Below are 22391 nucleotides of genomic sequence, written 5' to 3'. Positions count from 1 at the left end.
TTACATTGATGACACATGACTGTGTCGCCAGGTCCACTACTAACCATATCATCAAATACGCGGATGACACAACAGTAGTGGGCCTCATCCGCAATAACGACGACCAGGCATATAGAGAGGAGGTGGAACAGCTGGTGAGCTGGTGCAGCAGGAACAACCTTCTCCTAAATGTGAACAAAACCAAGGAGATTGTCGTCGATTTCAGAAGGAAAATTCAGCCCAGTCACACTCCACTTTGCATCAACAACTCAGCAGTGGAGCAGGTGAAAAGGATCAAGTTCCTGGGGGTGCATATAACGGACACCTTAAACTGGTCCACAAACATTACATCTCTGGCAAAACGGGCACAGCAGCGGTTGTACTTCCTCCGCAGGTTGAGAAGTTTACACCTCCACCCTCGCCACTTTCTACAGAAGCACAATTGAGTCGGTCATGACCAGCTGCATCTCTACGTGGTGCGGCAGCTGTACAGCTGCGGACTGGAAGTGCCTTCAGAGAGTGGTGAGGACAGCGGAAAAATTCATTGGGACTTCTCTTCCTTCCATCATGGACATGGGGTACAAGCGCTGTCTGATTAGAGCTAAGGGCATTACCAGAGCCCCCACACACCCACAATATGGACTGTTTATACTGCTTAACTCTGGGAGGAGGTACCGCAGCATGAAGAGCGGGACAACCAGGTTCTGCAACAGCTTCATCCCCCAGGCCATAAGATTACTGAACAATCAACAAAACTGAGGCTAGAACTTTTTAAATATCGACACTTTTTAAAAAACTTTTTATATATATTTATTTTACAGAACCATGCACATGAGGCATTTTTATGGACGCACCTAGCACTTTTACTTTTACTATTTACCTGATTGGAGAGTCAAATGCAACGAAATTTCGTTCAATGTGCACTGTGTCTAGGTGTATATCTGAATGACAATAAAGTTTTCATTCATTCATTCATTCATTCATTCATTCATTCATTCATTCATTCAATATTAAAGTGTTGAAGTTTGAGCTGTAGTCAATGCTGGCATTATTGCCAAGAATATCCAGGACTGAATATAGTAGTTAGTGCAAGATAGATAGCAACCTCCACACACCTAGATTTCATGTATACATATTGCTGGGGCACCTAGATTGTCCGGAAGAAGAGTTTCAAATTGTGAAGCTAGGAGAAAGAATTTCAGAACACTTCCAGGTCAGCTAATTTCTGAGAGTTCACAAATCTGACTCTGCCACCATGTATGGGACAGAGCAAGTGGGGCAAGCTGGGGAACGTGCCTGGGTGCAACTTTGTTCGCCTGTTCGAAATTTAACGCAAAACGCATGAAGTTCATCTGCTAGAGCTCCCGGTTGCTAACTATTTTAACTCCCCTTCTCCTTTCAACTTTACTAACCCCGTCCTCCTCCATTCCAGAGTGAGGCCACATGTAAACCAGAAGAACAGCATCTCATATTCCCTTTGGGTAGCTATCAACCCAATAATATGAACTCTGAATTCTCCAATTTTGGGTGATACATCCCTTACCGCTCTCTTTTTCCTGCCCTCCCCCCCATCGCAGTGACAACACATTTCTCTCACCCTCCCAGGTACACTCACCTCCCATTTTGGAGCCCATATTTCCATCTAATCATAACTCTCCTCTCTCCCCCACTACTTCCATCTCAATTCCTCCATCTAGCTTTATATTTTATTCTTCCTCGTCTTTCAATATCTTTTACCTCTTGCCTTTGCATTTACTCCACCCATCTGCCAATCACTTCCCTCTCTCTGCCCTGCCCCCCCTGCCCTGCCCCCCCCTCCGCCCCTCTCCCAACCACACTTGTATCCACCAATCTCTTACCAGGCTTGCTACCTGTATCCACCTATCTCTGGCCCACTCCACCAATCTTTTCCAGATCCCCCCCCTCCCCCCACCGCTCCACTCCACTCCACTAAGTCCGAAGGGTCCAGACCTAAAATGTTGTCTGTCCACTCCCACCCCAGATGCTGCGTGACCTGCTCAATTACTCCAGGACTTAGTGTTTTGCACAATATTCCAGCGCTGGCAATTTCATGCGTTTTAAACAACTGTTCACTTTGATGTAAGGTAACGTTTGAACAAAAATATCAGGCTGGTCTATTTGAAGTGTCATTCATACTATTCATAGCAAGATGATGGATAGCCTAAGAGCTCAGCAACTCTCCTACAGCTTAAGGTAGTCTTTGTATTTCACACTGATTTATCATTAGTTTAGGTTTCAAGAAATGTAGTTTTAAGCTTGCTGTTTTGGACTCAACTATCTTGATTTTGGAATGACAGAATGACAGTCTTACAAAATGCAGTGATGATTGATTTCTTTATTTCACCAATGGCAATAAGAATGCAGTTCAAAACCTTTCCAAGAACAAAGAGTCCTTGAAAATCCTATTGGAACCCAGTGCCATAGCTAACATCAAAGAAGCACAAACTCAACCCAAACACAACAAAGATATATGAAAAATCTGTCTTGTTCATTTCAATATTTGCCACAAATGTATTTACTACACATCAATCACTGCATTAAGCTTACTGAAGCACATTTTAAATATATATTTTATAGAGTACAAGTATGGCCATTAATTGTGCACGCTCATTTTTTCCCCAGATTATTAATTTCAGAAATGTAACTTTGTGGTGTAAAAACACACAATCTGCAAAGGTCATGTATTTTATTCACTTCACACAGACTGGAGAAGTTGGCCACCATCTTAGTCTAACTCAACAGCTGGTTATCCTTTAATCATCCCAGTTCATACAGGCAAGCAGCTCTTTTTTCTCCTCACTCAGTGGCATCTAGATTAGTTCCCATGTTCCAAGCCCTTCCTTGAGGATGCTGGCAATCTCCACGCTCCCTTTATTCCACAACAACGATTTCAGCCTCACCAACCCCTTCCATCAGGCACCACACTCCATTCTAAAGGACTTAATTCCCTCATCTTTATTGTCCTAATTTCGATCAGTTCTTTTGCAGTTCAAGGCACTTCGCTCTGCCATCTATTCAAAGACATTAAACTCTTCACCTTTTCAGCTCCTTTCTCAATAGAGTCCAGTTGTAACAAACTGCTGACTTGAACTTCTGTCTCATGCGATTGTAATCTCTCCCCACAATTCATGCAGTGGCTAGAAGCACTTCATGGCAAGGTATTGGTTTATTGTCCCATGTACAAAGGTACAGTGAAAATCTTTTGTGTATTATCATATAATACACAAGTACAATCAAGCCACACACAAGTTCAACATGGACACACTGATCTGTTTTGTAGTCAATGCCTACTATGTTCTGTTGTGCTGAAGCAAATCAAGAATTTAATTGTCCTATCAGGGACACATGACAATAAACTCATTTGAACAGGAAGTGCAAAGAGAAAAAGTCCAATGTCCACAATGAGGTTGGGAGATTGGGACTGTACCCTATCTTATGTTCCGTAGTCCGATAACAGTGGGCAAGCAGCTGTTACCAGGTCTGGTGGAATGAGCTTTCAAGCTCAACAAAAGGAAGAGTGCAAGAATGAATACAGTAGTGCAGCTGGTAAAACTGCTGCCTCACAGCATGAGAGGCAGGTTTGATCCGGACTTCACCTGTTATCTGTGTGGAGTTTGAACATTTTATGACCGCATGGGTTTCTTATGGGTGCTCCGGTTTCCTCCCACATTCCATGCAAATTTGTAGGTTAATTGTCATCTGTAAATTGACACCCTATTGTGCAATGTAGTGCAATGTAGTGCAATGTAGTGTAAGGTGTGAATGCGAAAGTGGGATAACATTAAACATGTGCGAACGGGTGATTGATGATCAGCGTGGTCAGTGGGCCAAAGGGCCTGTTTCCCATGCTACATCTTTCAATCAAGAGACAAGGTGCATGATTCAACGTCATTATTGTAATTAAATAATGATATGCACACCAGGCCCTATAAAATTTAGAGTGCTGGTAAATCTGCAGAAACCATTATCAAAATGTAGTCCTCTTGCAACAGGACATTAGTTGTCATTTGCAAGAAGCAAATTGCTGGAAGAACTCAGCAGCATCTGGGGGGGGGAATGGACAGACGACGTCTCAAGTCAGAAAATGGCATCAGTTCATTCCCTTCACAGATGCTGCCTGACCTTCTGAATTTCTGCAGCACTTTGTCTTTTGCTCAAGATTCCATCACCTGCAGTTTCTTGTCTCCATAGCTTGTAATTTACCCGAATCTCACATGCAAAAGTACTGTATTTGAATCAAAATATTCATTAGGGATAGAAAATAATAAATATTTTCTCGCTTTTTGAGTTGCATTGTATTGCACACATTTACAAGGTGACATACATCAAAGCCTGCCAATACAAAAAAAAGCATAATGGAAACATTCTGCAGATGCATGAAATAGTAAATTAAAGCAGAACATTCTTAAAATACAGGTCAGGCAGCATCTGTTGTTGAGAAAAAATGAGCTAATATTTTGGATCAATGATCTTTTATCCCCAACTTTTCAAAATCCTGAAAAAAGGTTTACGGTACGGGTAAAGAGCCGGGGAACAGGAGAGGCCAAGAAATGTGCTGCCAGAGGATGGAAAGCAAGTGTCTCTGAAAGACAAAATATGATAGTGCATGTGATGAATTGGGTGATGAAGCAATTAGTGAGAAGGATCAGACTGGTAGAGGTTTAAAAAGCAGAATAATTACTTGAAATTGCATGAAAAAGAAAACTGAATGCTGCGAATGTGAAATGCAAATCCTGGAAAAGCTGATTATCTAAAATTACTGAACTCATTTTAAAGTCCAGAAACTGCTTTTTGCCCAGTTGGAAGATGAGCTAATTTTGTTGGAGCTTATCCTTATCGTTGTTGGAACAAGGAAACAGGCTTACGACACAAGGCACAATGGGAGTGGGAGAGAAAACTGAAGTGACAGGCGACTGGAAGCTGATGGCCATGACCTGCAGAACGAATAGATGGATTTTGTGAGGAAAATGTTTTGCTGAGGGGCTAGACACAGGGGGTGGGAGTGAACTAACAGAAACAAGTTATGCGGGGAGAGAGGGAAGCGGAAGCGAGTTGGGGAATGAGAGAGAGAACAAGAGAGGTTGGATGAAAACATGTTGCCACATTACATGGATTAATGGAAATCTCTCTTTCCCCATCCCGCTCTCTGAAATTGCTAAAGAGGTCAGCACTGTTAGGCTTAGCCTGGAATAATTCGAAAACAACAAGAAGTTAATTCTAGACAAGCATCAAGCCACGAGAGACACAGGAGGCCACAGATGCTGGAATCTTAAGTGAAGAGAAAACAGTGCTGGATGATGCCTTACCTACTGAGATCCTCCAGCACTTTGTTTTTGGAAAGTCACAATTTATCTGGGCTCCAGCAATATCACAAATAAATCAGTTTCCAATGTAGAAACAAGTAGCTGCAAATGGTGGTTTACAAAAGAAGGCAAAGTGCTGGAGTAACTCAGCAGACGAGGACACATACTTAGAGAACAAAGATGGGAGATGTTTCCAGTTCTTTTATTTTGCGAAACTAGCCATGCAAGTAACCAATCTGTTTCAAAACAGGCCACAAAGTTGTCAATAGACAATAGGTGCAGGAGTAGACCATTCGGCCCTTCGAGCCAGCATCGCCATTCAATGTGATCATGGCTGATCATCCACAATCAGTACCCGTTCCTGCCTTCTCTCCATATCCCCTGAATCCTCTATCTTTTAGAGCCCTATCTAGCGCTCTCTTGAAAGTATCCAGAGAACCGGCCTCCTTCGCCATGTGAGGCAGATAATTCCACAGACTCACAACTCTCTGTGTGAAAAAGTGTTTCTTCATCTAAATGGCTTACCCCTTATTCTTAAACTGTGGCCCCTGGTTCTGGACTCCCCCAACATTGGGAACATGTTTCCTGCCTCTAGCATGTCCAACAACTTAATAATCTTATATGTCTCAATAAGATACCCTCTCATCCTTCTAAATTCCAGAGTATACAAGCCCAGCCGCTCCATTCTCTCAGCATATGACAGTCCTTTCATTCCCGTGAATTAACCTTGTGAACCTACGCTGCACTCCCTCAATAGCAAGAATATCCTTCCTCAAAACTGGCGACCAAACTGCACACAATACTCCAGGTGTGGTCTCACCAGGGCCCTGTACAACTGCTCCTATACTCAGGTCCTCTTGTTATGAAGGCCAACATGCCATTTGCTTTCTTCACTACCTGCTGTACCAACAAGGACCCCAGATCCCGTTGTTCTTCCACTTTTCCCAACTTGACACCATTTAGATAATAATCTGCCTTCCTGTTTTTGCTACCAAAGTGGATAACCTCACAGTTATCCACATTAAACTGCATCTGCCATGCATCTGCCCACTCACCCAACCTGTCCAAGTAACCCTGCATTCTCATACCATCCTCCACACAGTTCACACTGCCACCCAGCTTTGTGTCATCTGCAAATTTGCTAATGTTACTTGTAATCCTTTCATCTGAATCATTTATCTATATTATTAAAAGTCTGATCTTGACCACTTCCTGTTGTTCTGTATATTGATTTAAGAAAAAAACGCTGCCACTTACGGCTGTCATTTTTGGCCATCTTACTCAGAGTCCCCCTCCGCTGCACAGGACAAGAGGTCCTGCTACAGGTGCTGTCAGTATGGAGATTGTACATTATTTCTGTGGCCTCGTGTGTTTTCCCTGGGTGCTCTGGTTTCCTCCCACACTCCAAAGAGTGTAGGTAAAGGGCCTGTCAAAACTTAAGCGTCCTTGGCTCGCAAATTACGTGGTCACTTGGCCGTGCGGGGCCGGTCCCACTTAGAAGCGCAGAGGGGTATGGAGTTGTGTGGGGCCGGTCCCCACATCACGCGGGGCTCCAAACTTCTTGCAGTGAACGAAATCTTCGCGCGCCAATGGCCTGTCGTGTAACTGACGGCCAAAGTGGGACAGGCCCAAGACCCTGGCGCGACGCAATGTCTCACCTTCAGCAGCAGCAGAAGCAGGCAAACGATCGCCGAACTCGGCCTGGGACTCACGGCCGTTGCGGTCCGGATCCGCCCCCACTTCTACTCCCAGAGTGAGGCCAAGAAAATTGAAGACAGACACAAAATACAGGAGTAACTCAGTGGGACCGGCAGCATCTCTGGAGAGAAGCAATGGGTGACGTTTCGGGTCAAGACCCTTCTTTTCAGACAGAAGAGTCTCGACACGAAACATCACCCATTCCTTCTCTTCAGAGATGCTGCCGGTCCCGCTGAGTTACTCCAGCTTTGTGTCCATCTTCAAATAGCGTCACGCGCTCCAGACGGCTGTGCTTACGCATGTAATCGCGCCTGACCTTCGCTCGATCATCTCGGCTCAACGCGACCACGAGGTCACGTAATTTGCGTGCCAAGGACACGTAAGTGGGACAGGCCCTATAATTGGCTTTGGTAAAGATTGTAAATTGTCCTTAGTGTGTGTAGGATGGTGCTAGTGTACGGTGATCGCTGGTCGGCATGGATTCAGTGGGCCGAAGGGCCTGTTTCCGCTCTGTATCTCTAAACTAAACGTATTGAAGTCAGTAAAAATTGCAACATTTAGAAGGTATTTGTTAGATATTTGAATAGGACAGGGATATGGGACAAATAGAATAAGTGTAGAAAGGCAACATGATCAGCATGGATTTTTTTATGGTTCTATAACATCAATACGCTTCTGTTCATTTGTCAACGTATTTGCCATTAATGAAACAGTTACTCAGAAACTCCCCATGTTTAAAGTGATGATTGAAGGAGTATATTGAAGGACAATATATAACGCGGATATTATATATATATATATATCCAAATGAGATTTGATAAAGTGCACAATAAAAAAAACTGCAGATTGAAGATCAATATCATGAAACTCTTGGCAAATTGTTACTTTGAATGCTGCCATTTTCTCTTGCTGACAGACATTGCTTTCAAATAACCAGTTTAAAAACATTTCAGTTTAATAAGTGTTACAGAGGAAATAGACTTGCCATGAACATTTTAACCTCATTTTGTACAACATTACTAGACACATGTAACACACTGCGTGAGGTTCATTAACTGTGCTCTATGTTTAATTTGTTCAATTCAAAATTTCCAAAGCAATCAAACTTGGGCATTTATTATAAAGCTGTTGTCAGAAAAAAAGCTAATTACAACTCTGTGTGTGCTGCCACTATCCATGCAGTTAAGTGACATCTAAGGCATAGCTTAATTTTAAAAACCAGCATGTTCTACATCAGAATGCAAAATGTAAGACGCTGAATGTAAATGAATGGAAACGACTTCTAGAAATTGAGGGGTAAAAATATACTTTTATATTAAATTAACAAGGCAGCCCTAACCCTAAAGAACTCAACGCGTTTTTCTCAGACTTGAGAAAGATGAGTGATTTGCTTTTCCAAAATAGTACAACTTTCGAACAACTTTGCTATTTTCTGGATCATCTTCAAATTCACACAAAAGAGAGAACACGGATGTGCATAGGGACAACCATATTTTAACATTCTAACAGTAAAGCAGAAAATAGATGGAATGTCATGTCCAGCTTACATGTTGCTGCCTTTGCAATGACAATGGCTTTCTCTGGTTTTTACTGATACTTCTGATCAGTCACAACTTAAAAGTTTAATTTTTAAGCTGGAATTTTTGTAATAAAGATAAGTTGGTGGTGATAAGTTTCAGTACAAATACACAATGCTAATGTGTGATTAGGAGAGTAAGTAACAATGGACTGTCACTAAAGCAAGTCTGCAGAATTCACATTGTAGTCTTATTCTACAAAAGCAAATTTCAACAGAAACAGATCATTAATATTATTATGTAGGAAGAAACTGCAGATGCCGGTTTAAACCGAAAGATGCTGGTGTTACTCAGTTCTGTTTATTAGACAGGTAAAATAACACCTATAAAGATTTACAGCTACATTGATGTAAGATAAGAAGGGAGTAGTCAAATTCCTGTGACATCCCTTGCTGTAATACGACGAGTGAAGAGAAATATGACGTGAAATGTAAACCAAAGTGTGAATAAAACATTAACAACTCTTGCTTTTATGCTGCTTGCTCACAGCAGTGACAATGGCCAGTGAACACCATTACCAGGATGAGGAACTAAAGGGCGGAAAAAGAATCACAAATGGAAGAGTGCGACTTGAATCAGATCAACTAAACATGAAAATATCTGAATAACTAGTTGTATTATGTAGACTGCAATTTGAGCACTTACATCGCAAGGTGACGCTTTTTTCTCTTAACTTGATAAATTTGCTTGATAAACATAATGCAATGTGAAAAAATCCTCCATCAATGGGGTTCCAAAACTCCACCGATAATGTTTACCTGCCAAGGCTCTATTGACAGAGGAATGAGTGGCTAATCCAGGCTGTCCACGCTCATGAAAGATGCCTGCATAAGGTAGATACTCGGGCAGCAGAAATCGCCTGTAAAAGGTAAAATATTTATTTAAATACAAACATGCACCAGTTCTTTACAAAGTGCAAGAGAACGCCAAAAAGCAAGCCAATTAAAAATTGAGAGCATTTACACCACAAGAATGAACCAAAAGTTCAACATTTTTGTTTTACCAAAGCAAGGTGAAAACTGTTGAATTTTGAAAATCCATTTTCAAATGTTCTGTTGGCACTCCGAATAATAGATTGAAATGTAATTTAGAGGCTAAATGAAGCAGTGTAAATATCATTGTCAGATTTACTCTGATGACAGATTAAGTATATTTTCCAATTGCACCTCATTTTTATATTGATTTTATAGGTATTTTGATTATTATGCATTTAATTTTACTACAATACTGTAAGACACAAGTGTAAGTTGTATTGTTATCATTCTTCATTTTGTTTCAGTATTTGTCATTCTTTCCACATGGGATGCAGCTGGAATTTTCAAACAAAATATGGTGCACTTTCTGCAGTCTATCACTGTGTGCACATCAATATCGCCTCACCTTATCTCAATGCATCTTATAAAGCATTCTTCAAGTACTTCCCACTAACACAAGAAAACCTATCAATTGCTTACTAAAGAAATAGGGTCTTGACCTGAAACGTCACCCATTCTTTCTTCCAGAGATGCTGCCTGTCCTGCTGAGTTCCTCCAGCATTTTGTGTCTATCTTCGTTTAAACCAGCATCTGCAGTTCCTTCCTACATAATTGCTTACTAAAGTTGAGCACACGATTAAAAAAAGGAGGAAGCGTGCAATAAGTGTTGGACATTTCATCTGATGGGCATTGAGAAAATCAGGATCAACAAAAATAAATATTGAAAGTAATTTTTTTCTTGGAAATAATCAAACGATGGGAGCTTGCACATTATTGATGGAATCAATTCTCTTGCAGAGCATGGATTGAAGTTCACTATGATTGCAATCTGAGAGTGGAGACGTTATTCCGTGGGGTTTGGTATTCAAAGGACATCAATTGCAAGGGAGCTTTTTTTTTCAGCAGTGTATTCTGTGCAAGTGCTCTGTGTGAATGTCCAGCGTATTTTGTCTACTAGCCAAGTTCAGCTATCTTCAGGTCTTTATTTATGGTTCTATAGTTTATTTGATTTGTTACTTATGATAAGTTCAGTTTTTAGTTAAGGTCTGCAAATATTTTAATGCTTTGCCTAGAGTAAAAAGTTTTAAAACGCTACTGGTGGACTCGGCAAATCATTGAGAATTCAGTGGTCCCACAGAAACCTAAACTTGCAACTTGGGTGTTGGATTGTGAGTATATAGCAAAGAGATAATTTCATTGTAAAGTCAATTTGTGCATTTCTTCACTCATGTTACTGGACAGTCATTCTGATTGGTACTCCAGCAGGATGCTAACTTTGTAATTACCCTTCAACAGGTAAACATTGACAGTTTGTTTACTAATCAGTCTTACCGGGGAACAAAGCGACCCAATGATGGCGCAGTCATTCTTGCATTTCTTGGAGCTCGCTGCCGTGACCTCTCCCCACCGTCCCTTTAAATCACAAAAGGAACAGATAATGTTACATTTCCAAATTCCAATTAAAATAAGGTAGTTAATAATGGCATTCTTTTCAACTTAAATTAAAAGATTTGAAAACGTATACATTTCATCACTTAAAAAAACACAAAAGCTCGTGTTTCTAAAAGTCAAATTAGAACGAAATAAATGGAATATTGCCCCGTTTTAATTCGACATTACATCATTCCTAAAATAAAATGTTCTTATTGTATGAGCAATGTCCCTTTTTTTTTAAGCAAATATAATGCTAGCATCATGATGTATTTTAATGTAAGTGACATATTCACAATATAGATTTATAAACACAGGGATTGTTAAAGAAAATTGCAGAGATGCCCACTAATTAATTGTATGTGGTCTAGTTATGCCCACACTTTCCAAGACTACATGTGGAAGGTGCATCTCACTGACTCACTACAGATCACGAGTCCAGTGGTGTCGTCCTCAGGTGGCAGAGCCAAGAGGATCCACACTTGAAATGCTTAGAGACCTTCATAACATGCCAACAATGCATGGCGCAGAGCTGTGCCAGAAGTTCTCTTTTTTTAAAATATAGTCATAGAGTGATACAGTGTGGAAACAGGCCCTTCGACCCAACTTGCCCACAACAGCCAACATGTCCCAGCTAGACTAGTCCCAACTGCTTACACTTGGTCCATATCCCTCCAAACCTGTCTTATCCATGTACCTGTCTAACGGTTTCTTAAACATTAGGATAGCCCTAGCCTCAACTACCTCCTCAGGCAGCTTGTTCCACACATCTTCTTGTGAAAAAGCTACCCCTCAGATTCCTATTAATTATTTTCCCCTTCACCTTGAACCTATGTCCTCTGGTCCTCGATTCCCCTACTCTGGGCAAGAGACTCGGTGCATCTACCCGATCTATTCCTCTCAAAATATCTCTGTAAGATCACCACTCATCCTGCTGCACTCCAAGGAATAGAGACCCAGCCTACTCAATCTTTCCCTATAGCTCACACCCTCTAGCCCCGTCAACATCTTCGCTGAATCCTTTCAAGCTTGACAATATCTTTCCAATAACATGGTGCCCAGAACTGAACACAATATTCTAAATGCGGTCTCACCAACATATTATACAACTGCAACATGACCTCCCAACTTCTATACTCAATACTCTGCCTGATTAAGGCCAATATGCCAAAAGCCTTTTTGACCACCTTATCTACCTGCGACTCGACCTTCAAGGAACCATGCGCTTGTACTTCTAGATCACTCTGCTCTACAACACTCCCCAGAGGCCTACCATTCACCATGTTGGTCCTGCCCTTGTTAGACATCCCAAAATGCAACACCTCACATTTCTCTGTATTAAATTCCATCAACCATTCCTCAGCCCACCTGGCCAATCGATCCTGCTGCAATTTTTCACAACCATCTTCAATATCTGCAAAACCACCCACTTTTGTATCATATTTTCTAACATTCAGAGACATTTACAAACTATTCAAATTTAATTAGTAAATAATTAAAGAATATTGCATTAGTTTAAAAATATGCATGTATCAATGTATTAAATCTACAATTATGATCCAAGAAAAAAATTCTGTCAGGCATCATTCAATATCTATTACCTTACGAATAATCTGAGATAGGGGTCAGGATCCAGTCTTTGATCAGAAATGCTACTATTCTTACCAATACTGCATTCCAGAATTTTGGTTATGTTTAGGGGCGGAAATTAGTTTAGAGATACAGTCTCTCTACGGCACACCGAGTTCACACTGACCAGCACGTCTTTGGAATGTAGGAGGAAGCCGGAGCCCGGAAAAAACCCACGGAGAGAACATATAAACTCCATACAGACAGCACCCATAGTCAGGATCAAACCCGGGTCTCTGGCACTGTAAGGCAGCTACTCTACCACTGCGCCCAAATATAGATTCCATTATGAAGTCTCTTCTCACTACATGCAAATATGCAGTACATTATTCCATTATCTTCACACCTAAGCCAGAGCCTGATCTTATTTAGTTCTTAATTCCATGTATTTCATTCCAACAAAAACCGTACCGGCGCCCCCTCTCCAAGAGGAGCAATATAGTAAATGGTCCAGATCTTGAGCTGACTGGTAAGCTCGTAACTGGAACAAGTCCCTGCCGGTCATCTTCCACTAAGCAGCTGGTTCCCTGGTGACTGCTGAGGTGCATCAGGGCCCAGGGTCGGCTCCTTGAACTACATTAACTTCTAGTGGGCCCTGCCCTCAGCTGTCAAATAGATGGCTTGTGTCTGATATCCGTCAATGCTCAAAAAATTCAAACACAATGATTAAAGCAAAGTAATTAATTTGCAACAACTCAAGATAAATTACCTTATACTTAACCAAACCTACACCACCATCCTTTATCATTCTGACAATAGGCCCACTGGCAATGCAGCAGCTTCAAAATGCTAGGAAATGCATCAGAATTGACATGTTCCTGCTGGATTCCATGAGAAGTAGAATTGCCCCCATGTTGGAAATCAGCTGAACACAATTTCATGGCCTCTGCTTCCACTGGGTCATTGTGAAATTCTGCAGTTGCACTTTAAAACAGCTAACAATTCTTGCTGAAGCTGGAGATGCAAGGTGCTGGAGAAACTCAGCAGGTCAGACACCATTTGTGGAGGAATGGACAGATGACATTTTGTGTTGGGAAACTTCTGCAGAGGTCTGAAGGAGGATCCATACCCGAAACATTGCCTGTCCATTCCTTACACAGATGTCGCCTGCTCTACCGAGTTCCTCCAGCACTTTGCATTTTGCCCATTGAAGCTACTGGCCTTTACGCAGAAGATCGAGCCCAACCAATTCATTTTCAGCTTCTCATTCACTGGCAACTGTGATCTCACACAATAGTTTTAAAACTGGGACAACAGAGCAGGCAATATGAATGTCAATCCTTTGTTTTTGAAAGTGTAAACTGTTAATCTCACACTTATGTACTTTGGGATCTCATTAATTCTCAAGCAAAACTGACATTCTGCTGCTAATGGTGAACAAACACAGTTTCTCATTCTGAAGCAAAATCCCTGCATTTCTAATAGCGTACAACCTTAAACATATGCTGAGGATGATACCAAATAACTATCTCATAAAAAGGCACATAACCTGCTCTAGGTTTGTGGGAATTCAGATATTCATTTTAACATTCAAACTACTCTCCTGACTTGTAACATTCCTCAAAATGTTCCACTCTGCACAACATTTATACTGCAATTGTTATCAAGCACAAGCTCAATTTAAAAGCAGTAAAATTATTATTAATCTATGGTTCTAAAGTTATGCGCAGTAAAATAGATATTAATCTATGGTTGATAAATTTAGCACACATCAGATGAGGTTACATGTTTGCATAAATGAGTACAACCTGACGGCAATGCCATTAAAGCCACAAAACTCCAACAGTGGATATTTGTCAGTACCAAGACAATCTCTGACTATCTATTCCCTCAATCAATAAAATGCTGCAAAAGAAATCTGAAAACAGACAAAACTGTTCCAAACATTTCTGCCCATCTCCAAGAAAAACACAAATGCAAATATATCAACAAAGCATTCACAGGAATCCAGTAGCACAAAATTAGAACATAAAATCTGCCTGCAGATGCCAGATGAAAAGACCGATTCTCACAGAATTTGATAAAATGAAGTAAATTGTTCACATGATGCCTGAAGAAAATGACCAGATCTGCACAAATTTTATTCTAAAAAATAGGATAGAATACTAATTTTAAGAGTGCTTAAAACACAAGTTTATATCAGTATTTTTCTCATGAAGCCAATTCCAATTTTCCTTATCCCCCTGTCTAACTAACAAGCTTGGAGCAATTGTCCAAAACTAAATGTCTACAGCTAAAGTTTCTTCTTATTTGGAACTATTTTTTGCTCATCCCTTTCGCTCTGCCATCATTATTTTCATAATTTCGCTACATCTTTCAAATTTATCACTTTCTCTCCACAGGATCTTAGTACCATTCAATTTACCTCTGACAGCAAAGAGAAAAACCTTCCACCAGGCTTAAAATACTGAAAACACTGCATGCAACATCCATCATTACACCACCTTCCCTTACACTTTGAAAGCCCAAGTCTTCTGCTGATTTAAATTTGCAATGAGGGAGCTATTGCAGATCATCAATTTCAATGTTGTCCAGAAAACTGCACAGTCAGGCAGCACTCACAATGCACCAAGCACTGTCCAGTTTTATTTATCACTCCAATTTTAGTGACCAAAAGCAGAAAACTGCAAAACAGCATAAAACATAAATGTACTACTTTATAACCATTACACTGCTTCTGTCCATACCAAATTCAATTGACAGAATCTAAACCTAGAACCAAAAGATTAAGATGGTCATAAAGGTGACTTCTCCAATCAACCTTCACGAAGAATTGCGATTTTTAAAAATGAAATAAATTCTGTGTCTCACTGCAAAGGGCAAAATAAACTTGACAAGAATGCATACGCTGAAAATTATGTGGAACTGATTTTGTAAAGGAAAGGCAACTTTGAATGTAGAAGTCATAACTTTTATATTTTGTCCAAATTATCATCTTTGGGATTTTTGAATCTCAGTGGAACACAAAAAACATAACATCGAGTTATATCACTTCAATTTACTTTCCATTAACAAACCATGTTGTACAATTAGGTGTTTGACAAGTGACTGGAGAAATTCCTCAGGTATGGTACATACATACAAACGATAAGGTTAAACTATAATTGTCTCTTCCAGTGTCGACTATTATGGAACAGTCTCTTGGTAAATATTATATTCTGGAAGATGATATCATTCTTCAAGTCTAAAGGATTCCCAAAAGGCAATTATAATATAGTTATTAATTTTCTTTTACACGCCATATGAAATTGGCTTTCAACATTGAGGATGAGGTTGGTTTAATTAAGTGCAAAGTGACAAAATCTGGCTTAATGCTTTGTCCAATGAAAAACTTCACTGAAAATGAGAAAAGATTAGTAATAGGATGATTGAATTTCCACAAGTAACAAGGTCTCTTTACACCTTATTTAATACGTTAGCAAGGAAGAATACTATTAAAAGACCAATTACATGCTTCATGAAGGAGGACATCATTAGCAACTAGATTATCATGAATATGTCCACAATCTTCTGGTTAACAATTCTTATTTCCACTCGCACATTAAAAGTAGATTTCACTTGCAAGTTTGCAGGAGCAAACAACTGGCTTCAGCGAGAAAGAAATCTAAAAAAATACAATAATTATCTTAACAGCGCTGTCAATAGCACCAGAAGTGATGGTGCTCAAGCTTTTCCACTTCAATGCTTTTAGCCAATTAGTACGATGAATCAATAATGGAAAACACATGGTTCTGTGTACTACACTGCACAGACAATTTATCTTTTTTAATGCAATATATGCTTTACAATACCAAAAGGAGAAGAAAAGGAAGTGCCAAAAGACCCATCAGGCCACTCAAAAGATAATAGTGGAGGATGATAAAAACCCAGCAGTAGTCATAACCCAATGGTAAAGAGCTCTTCAACAAATATAGCAGCATTATTTTCCTGGTGAATTGGGTAGTGTGATGATAGATAATTAACAGAAAGTATGTGAACCTCGTGCAAACACCTCCACAAACCAAATATTGTTACACAAGTACCCTGGATCTGTCCGGACTAGAAGACAGAGAGGCATTTACCTTTGTTTAAAATTTCCAGCTAAATCTATGAATTCTGAGCAACAGAAGCCCACTCAGCCCTTTGATCCTGCCCCAACGTTCAGGAGGATCACGGGTGAATTGAATCATCAATGTTTCACATCAAGATCCTGCATCAAGACTATACAATTTACTCCATGAGTGGTACTCAGGGTAGCCCAATGGCTCAGTTGGTAGAGCACAGCACCATAGACCCAGGTTCAATCCTGACCCCCGGTGCTGCCTGTGTGGAGCTTGCACGTTCTACCTGTGACGTGTGGGTTTCCTTCGGGTACTTGGGTTTCCGCCCACATCTAAAAGATGTGTGTGTTTGTCGGTTTATTGGCCTCTGTAAATTGTTATAAAGTGTTTAGTGAGTGGATGAGAAAGTGGGAAAACATAGAACTAGAATGAATGGCTAGCAGCATGGACTTGGTGGGCCGAATGGCTTGTTTCCATGCTGTATCTCTATACTATACTATACTAAACTAAGGCATAACCTTCATTGAAACAAACCCTCACAATTAAATACATAAATTCTATTAGCTTTTTAGATTATATGCCATATTTCTAAACTTTGGCAAATCATGCATTAGATAATAGTGCCAAAAGAAGTGAGGAAATCTGAGGCATACAAACGCAAAATAGTAGAAATGTTAGATATGTGAAATAAAAACAATTATGCGGGTAACTCAACATATCAGGAGAGAGATACACACAGTAAACACTTTGTTCGGGTCAATAACATTTCATTTGAACTGATGAAACTAGGGGTCACAGTTTAAGGATAAGAGGGAAGTCTTTTAGGACCGAGATGAGAAAATCATTTTTTACACAGAGAGTGGTGAATCTGTGGAATTCTCTGCCACAGAAGGTAGTTGAGGCCAGTTCATTGGCTATATTTAAGAGGGAGTTAGATGTGGCCCTTGTGGCTAAAGGGATTAGGGGGTATGGAGAGAAGGCAGGGATGGGATACTGAGTTGGATGATCAGCCATGATCATATCGAATGGCGGTGCAGGCTCGAAGGGCCGAATGGCCTACTCCTGCACCTATTTTCTATGGAAACAAAGCAGGGGGCCTTGTTTAGTTTTGTTTAGAAATACAACACGGAAACAGGCCCTTTGGTCCATTGAGCCCGCATTGACCAGCAATCCCTGCATATTAACACTACCCTACACACACTGGGGACAATTTTACATTTATACCAAACCAATTAACCTACAAACCTGTATGTCTTTGCAGTGTGGGAGGAAATCAAAGATCTTGGGGAAAACCAACGCAGGTCATGGGGAGAACGTAGGAGCTGATCATGGACTTTAGGAGGGCACATCATCCGAGGACGTACACTCCATTGAGGATAAATGGGGATCCTGTGGATAGGGTGAACTGTTTTAAATATCTGGGAGTCCACATCTCCGAGGATATGACATGGACATCACACGCCTCAGCACTCGTGAGTAAGGCAAGGCAGCGCCTTTACCACCTCAGGCAATTGAGGAAATTCAGAGTGTCTCCGAGGATCCTCCAGTGCTTCTACGCAGCGGCGGTGGAAAGCATCTTGTCCGGGAACATTACCATCTGGTTTGGGAATTGCTCTGCCAAGGACAAGAAGGCTCTGCGGAGAGTAGTGCGTTCGGCCGAACGCACTATGGGAACTTCACTTGCCCCCCTGCAGGAACTATACATCAGGAGGTGCAACTCCAGAGCCAACAATATCATGAGAGACCCCTTCCACCCCTGCAACGGACTGTTCCAGCTGCTACGGTCAGACAAACACCTCCGTTGCCATACGGTGAGAACGGAGAGGTTGAGAAGGAGTTTCTTCCCAGAGGCCATTCGGACTGTAAACACCTATCTCACCAGGGACTAACTCTACTGAACGTTTTTCCTTCCATTATTTATTATGTAAAAGAATATGTGTGTTATGATTGTGTTTATAGTTGTTTGGTTGTTTGTCTTTTACACAAAAGTCCGCGAGCATTGCCACTTTCATTTCACTGCACATCTCGTATGTGTATGTGACAAATAAACTTGACTTGACTTGACTTGAACGTACAAACTACGTACAGACCCATAGACAGGATCGAATCCGGGTCTCTGGCGCTGTAAGGCAGCAACTCTACCGCTACGCCACGGTGCCACCACCTTGTTGAATAAATAATTTATATTAGCATCGAAGGAAGAGTGCAGCATGCCACAGATTCAAAAGAAAATATTGATGAATTAGCAATGGGGATTCACCAGTATACTAGACATACCGACAGAAAAGGAATTAGGCACAAAATAGTAGCACATTTCCAGGAACTGGTAATTCCAAAACCAAGTATTTAAAGTAGTTTGGTGGGGGGGGTTAGACAGATTTAATAGGAATATGAAGGGCGGTTTTTTTTACATAGGGGTGGTGGGTATATGGGTTGCCTTCCCCTCGCTAACAATGATCTATTCTACGTTCTTTGAACCTCATCCCCTAAGTCTCGCTTTCACACCTTACCCTTTCTTATCTCTGTCCCTCCCTCTCTCCGAATCTCAGTCTGAAGAAGGGTCTCAACCCGAAACATCACCCATTCCTTCTATCCAGAGATGCTGCCTGTCCCGCTGAGTTATTCCAACATTTTGTGTACTCCTTTCCATCGTTAATCGGACAATTGCCCAAGCCAAGCAAAATATTAGCTTTCAATCAAGATCAGGTGGAGCCAGAGTCACACTGCTCACTTAGTTAAATATAACTGATTATATGAGTAGCAATGTGCCATTAATTCCATGCATATCATTTTACTGCTTTCTCAGGAAATATAACCAACCTTCCTTCCATTATTTATTATGTAAAAGAATATGTGTGTTATGATTGTGTTTATAGTTTGTTTGGTTGTTTGGTTGTTTGTCTTTTGCACAAAAGTCCGCGAGCATTGCCACTTTCATTTCACTGCACATCTCGTATGCGTATGTGACAAATAAACTTGACTTGACAACTAAATATAACCAATGAAACAATTATGCAAACTATTAGACCTTGAAGAATTATTCAAACCAGGAGCCAGTATAGATCAGCACCCATACGAATAGTCATGAATAGAATTGGTCTGACAGGACATTTATCCAGAGTTTTGGATGATAAGTTTATGAGGTACAGAAAAGGGTAGGCAGCAGGAAGAACACTGCTTTTTACCTACAGGCGAGGTGCTGGAGGACTGGAGAGTAGCTTACATTGTTCATCTACTTCAATAATGTTAGCTACTTCTCTTACCTTACCTTCACTACCCTTATCAAGAAGGGAGGTAAAGATAGCCCAGGAAATTATCAGATGGCGAGCCTCACAGTGGTGTGGAAACCATTGGAATGATATTTTGGGTTTACTCACATTCGGAAGAGAATGCGATAATTAGGCACTGTCAGCATGGCTTTGTTTGCAGGTCACGTCTTTCTTCCTTGATTGAAGTGGTGACGAAGATGTTTGATGAGGGTGGGGCAGGGGTTGTTGTCCACATGGACTTTAATAATGCACTTGACAAAATCCCTCATTGTAGGCTGATCCAGAAGATTAAGATGCATAGTGTCCATGGTGACTTGGTAATTTGGATTCAGAACTGGTTTGTCCTTAAAATACAGAGGGTAGTTATGGAAGGGTAATATCTGGCTGGAGGTTGGGACCAGTGATATATGCTGGGACCTCTGATGTTGGTGACACATACACCGACACATATATATACACATACATAAATAAATGACAGTGGGTTATAGAGCAAATTACAGAATCCTTCCTGTAATGGGGCAAACCAAACTGTGCACAATGCGCCAAATGTGGTCAAACCGAAGTATTATAAAGTTGCAAAATGACCTCCGGACTCTTGTAGTTAATACCCAAACTGATGAAGGCATGTATACCACATGCAGATAGAGTTTAATCTGAGCAAATGTAAGGTGTCGCACTTTGGGAGGTCAAAAGTAAGGGGGAAATATACAATTAATGGCAAGACCCCAAACAGCATTGATGTGTAGAGGGATTTTGAGGCCAACAACTCCCTGAAAGCGGTAACACAAGTAGATAGAGCGAAAAATCAGGCATGTGGTATACATGCCTTCATCAGTTAGGGTATTAAGTACAAGAGTCCGGGGGTCATTTTGCAGCTTTATGGTACTTCGATCTGACCACATTTGGACAGTTTGGTTCGCCCCATTACAGGAAGGATGAGAGGTTTTGGAGAGGGAACAGAAGAGGTTTGCCAGAATGCTGCCTGGATTAGAGGGTATTCGCCGTAAGTGGTTGGATAAATTTGGATTGTTTTCTCTGGAATGTTGGAGGATGAGGTGAACCTGATAGAAGTATATCAAGTTGAGAGGCATGAATAGGGTCGAAAGAAATGTTTTCCACCAAGGTGGAAATGTCAAAAACTAGAATGCATAGCTTTAGGGTCAAAGGGGGGAAAGATTAAAGGAAATGTGCATGGCGAATTTTTTAAAACACAAAATGGTTGGTGCCTGGAATGCATTGCCAGGGCTGTTAGTGGAAGCAGAAACAATAATGGCATTTAGGAGTTTTTTCGACATCAGATGGATATACCTGTACAGGGATGGAAGGATATGGATCACACACAGCCAGAGGAGATTAATTCAATTTAGCTTTATATTCTCAAAGCATGAGAAATTAGCTGTTAAACTAACAATTGTGTTGGAATCATCAGGTAATTAAGAAAATGGAGAGGGAACAAGGGTTTCGGCCCGACACGTTGCCTATTTCCTTCGCTCCATAGATGCTGCCTCACCAGCTGAGTTTCTCCAACAATTTTGTCTACCTTCGATTTTCCAGCGTCTGGAGTTCCTTCTTAAACATGCAGATTATGGAAGTGGTCAAAATAAATTTGCATTTCATTTATTTTCAAGAATATCCCCGAGTTATTAGTTATACAAATATTGTTCAACTGGATAATATTCACTATGGGACATTACGTGTTGAAATCTGCGTGTATACCCAAAAATAATTGGTACTCTTGGGGAAACTGAGTGGCTGTACTGCAGAAATATTTTAATGTTGAAAGCTTGGAGATCTCTTTTTATCAATGAATTTGCCATCAAACACAAAAAGAGGAGGCTCGTCAGTCTAATGTGAAATAAGTAATTAATTACATAAAGCATGCAAGGTGAATGGCAGAGTGTGTAACATGACTGCATTGCTGGTCCCAGTAGATTTAGATCAGTGTCGAAACATGGACGAAAAACATCAGGTCCCTTGAGTATATTTTAGGAACAGGCCTCTTTGACCTGTCCTGTTAGGCTATAATATTTTAGAGAGAATAACAGCTGCAATTTGCAGTTTTATTTAGGTATAAACAAAATCCAAAGCATAGGACATTAAACATACCTCAATCATCATCAAAAGCGCGTTAGTTTTTTCAACTTTTTTTATTTTTTTAGTATGTTTTGAATGTTTCTTTGTGTGTTTTGTGTGGGGGGTGGTGTGGGGGGGTGAGGGGGAAACCGTTTCGGCCGCCTCCTCCACGGAGAGGCAACTTTTTCCAGGTCGCCTCCCCCGTGGCCTAACAGCAAGGATCGGCGCGGCCTTTCCCGGAGACGCACCCGGGGCTTCAGCGTCGGGCGCAGCGCGGACTCTCGGCATGGAGCGGGTGAGCCCTCGCTGGGGCTCGCTGGAGGGGAGCGCTCCGTTTCGCTGGCCCGGGGCAGCCGGCAGCCTGAAGCCGCGGTCTGCACAGCTCCAGCTGGCGCGG

At 41.1% G+C, this 22391-nt stretch overlaps 1 protein-coding gene across 2 annotated transcripts in view; it reads right to left on the bottom strand.

Moving 5' to 3' along the window:
- The window catches only part of ambra1 (autophagy and beclin 1 regulator 1), a 325084-nt gene that overhangs the window by 170353 nt on the left and 132340 nt on the right, over window positions 1-22391 (bottom strand). For both annotated transcript variants that reach the window (XM_033039200.1, XM_033039201.1), the window contains 2 exons: window positions 10885-10965; window positions 9337-9437 (listed from right to left, as the gene is read on the bottom strand). In XM_033039200.1, the coding sequence (XP_032895091.1) occupies window positions 9337-9437; window positions 10885-10965 (182 nt within the window). The remainder of the gene's footprint in view (window positions 1-9336; window positions 9438-10884; window positions 10966-22391) is intronic.

This window comes from Amblyraja radiata, chromosome 20 (assembly GCF_010909765.2).
Source record: "Amblyraja radiata isolate CabotCenter1 chromosome 20, sAmbRad1.1.pri, whole genome shotgun sequence".
Lineage (NCBI taxonomy): Eukaryota > Metazoa > Chordata > Chondrichthyes > Rajiformes > Rajidae > Amblyraja > Amblyraja radiata.
Note: the sequence above shows the minus strand (reverse complement) of the source record. Positions and strands in the feature narration are given on the sequence as shown.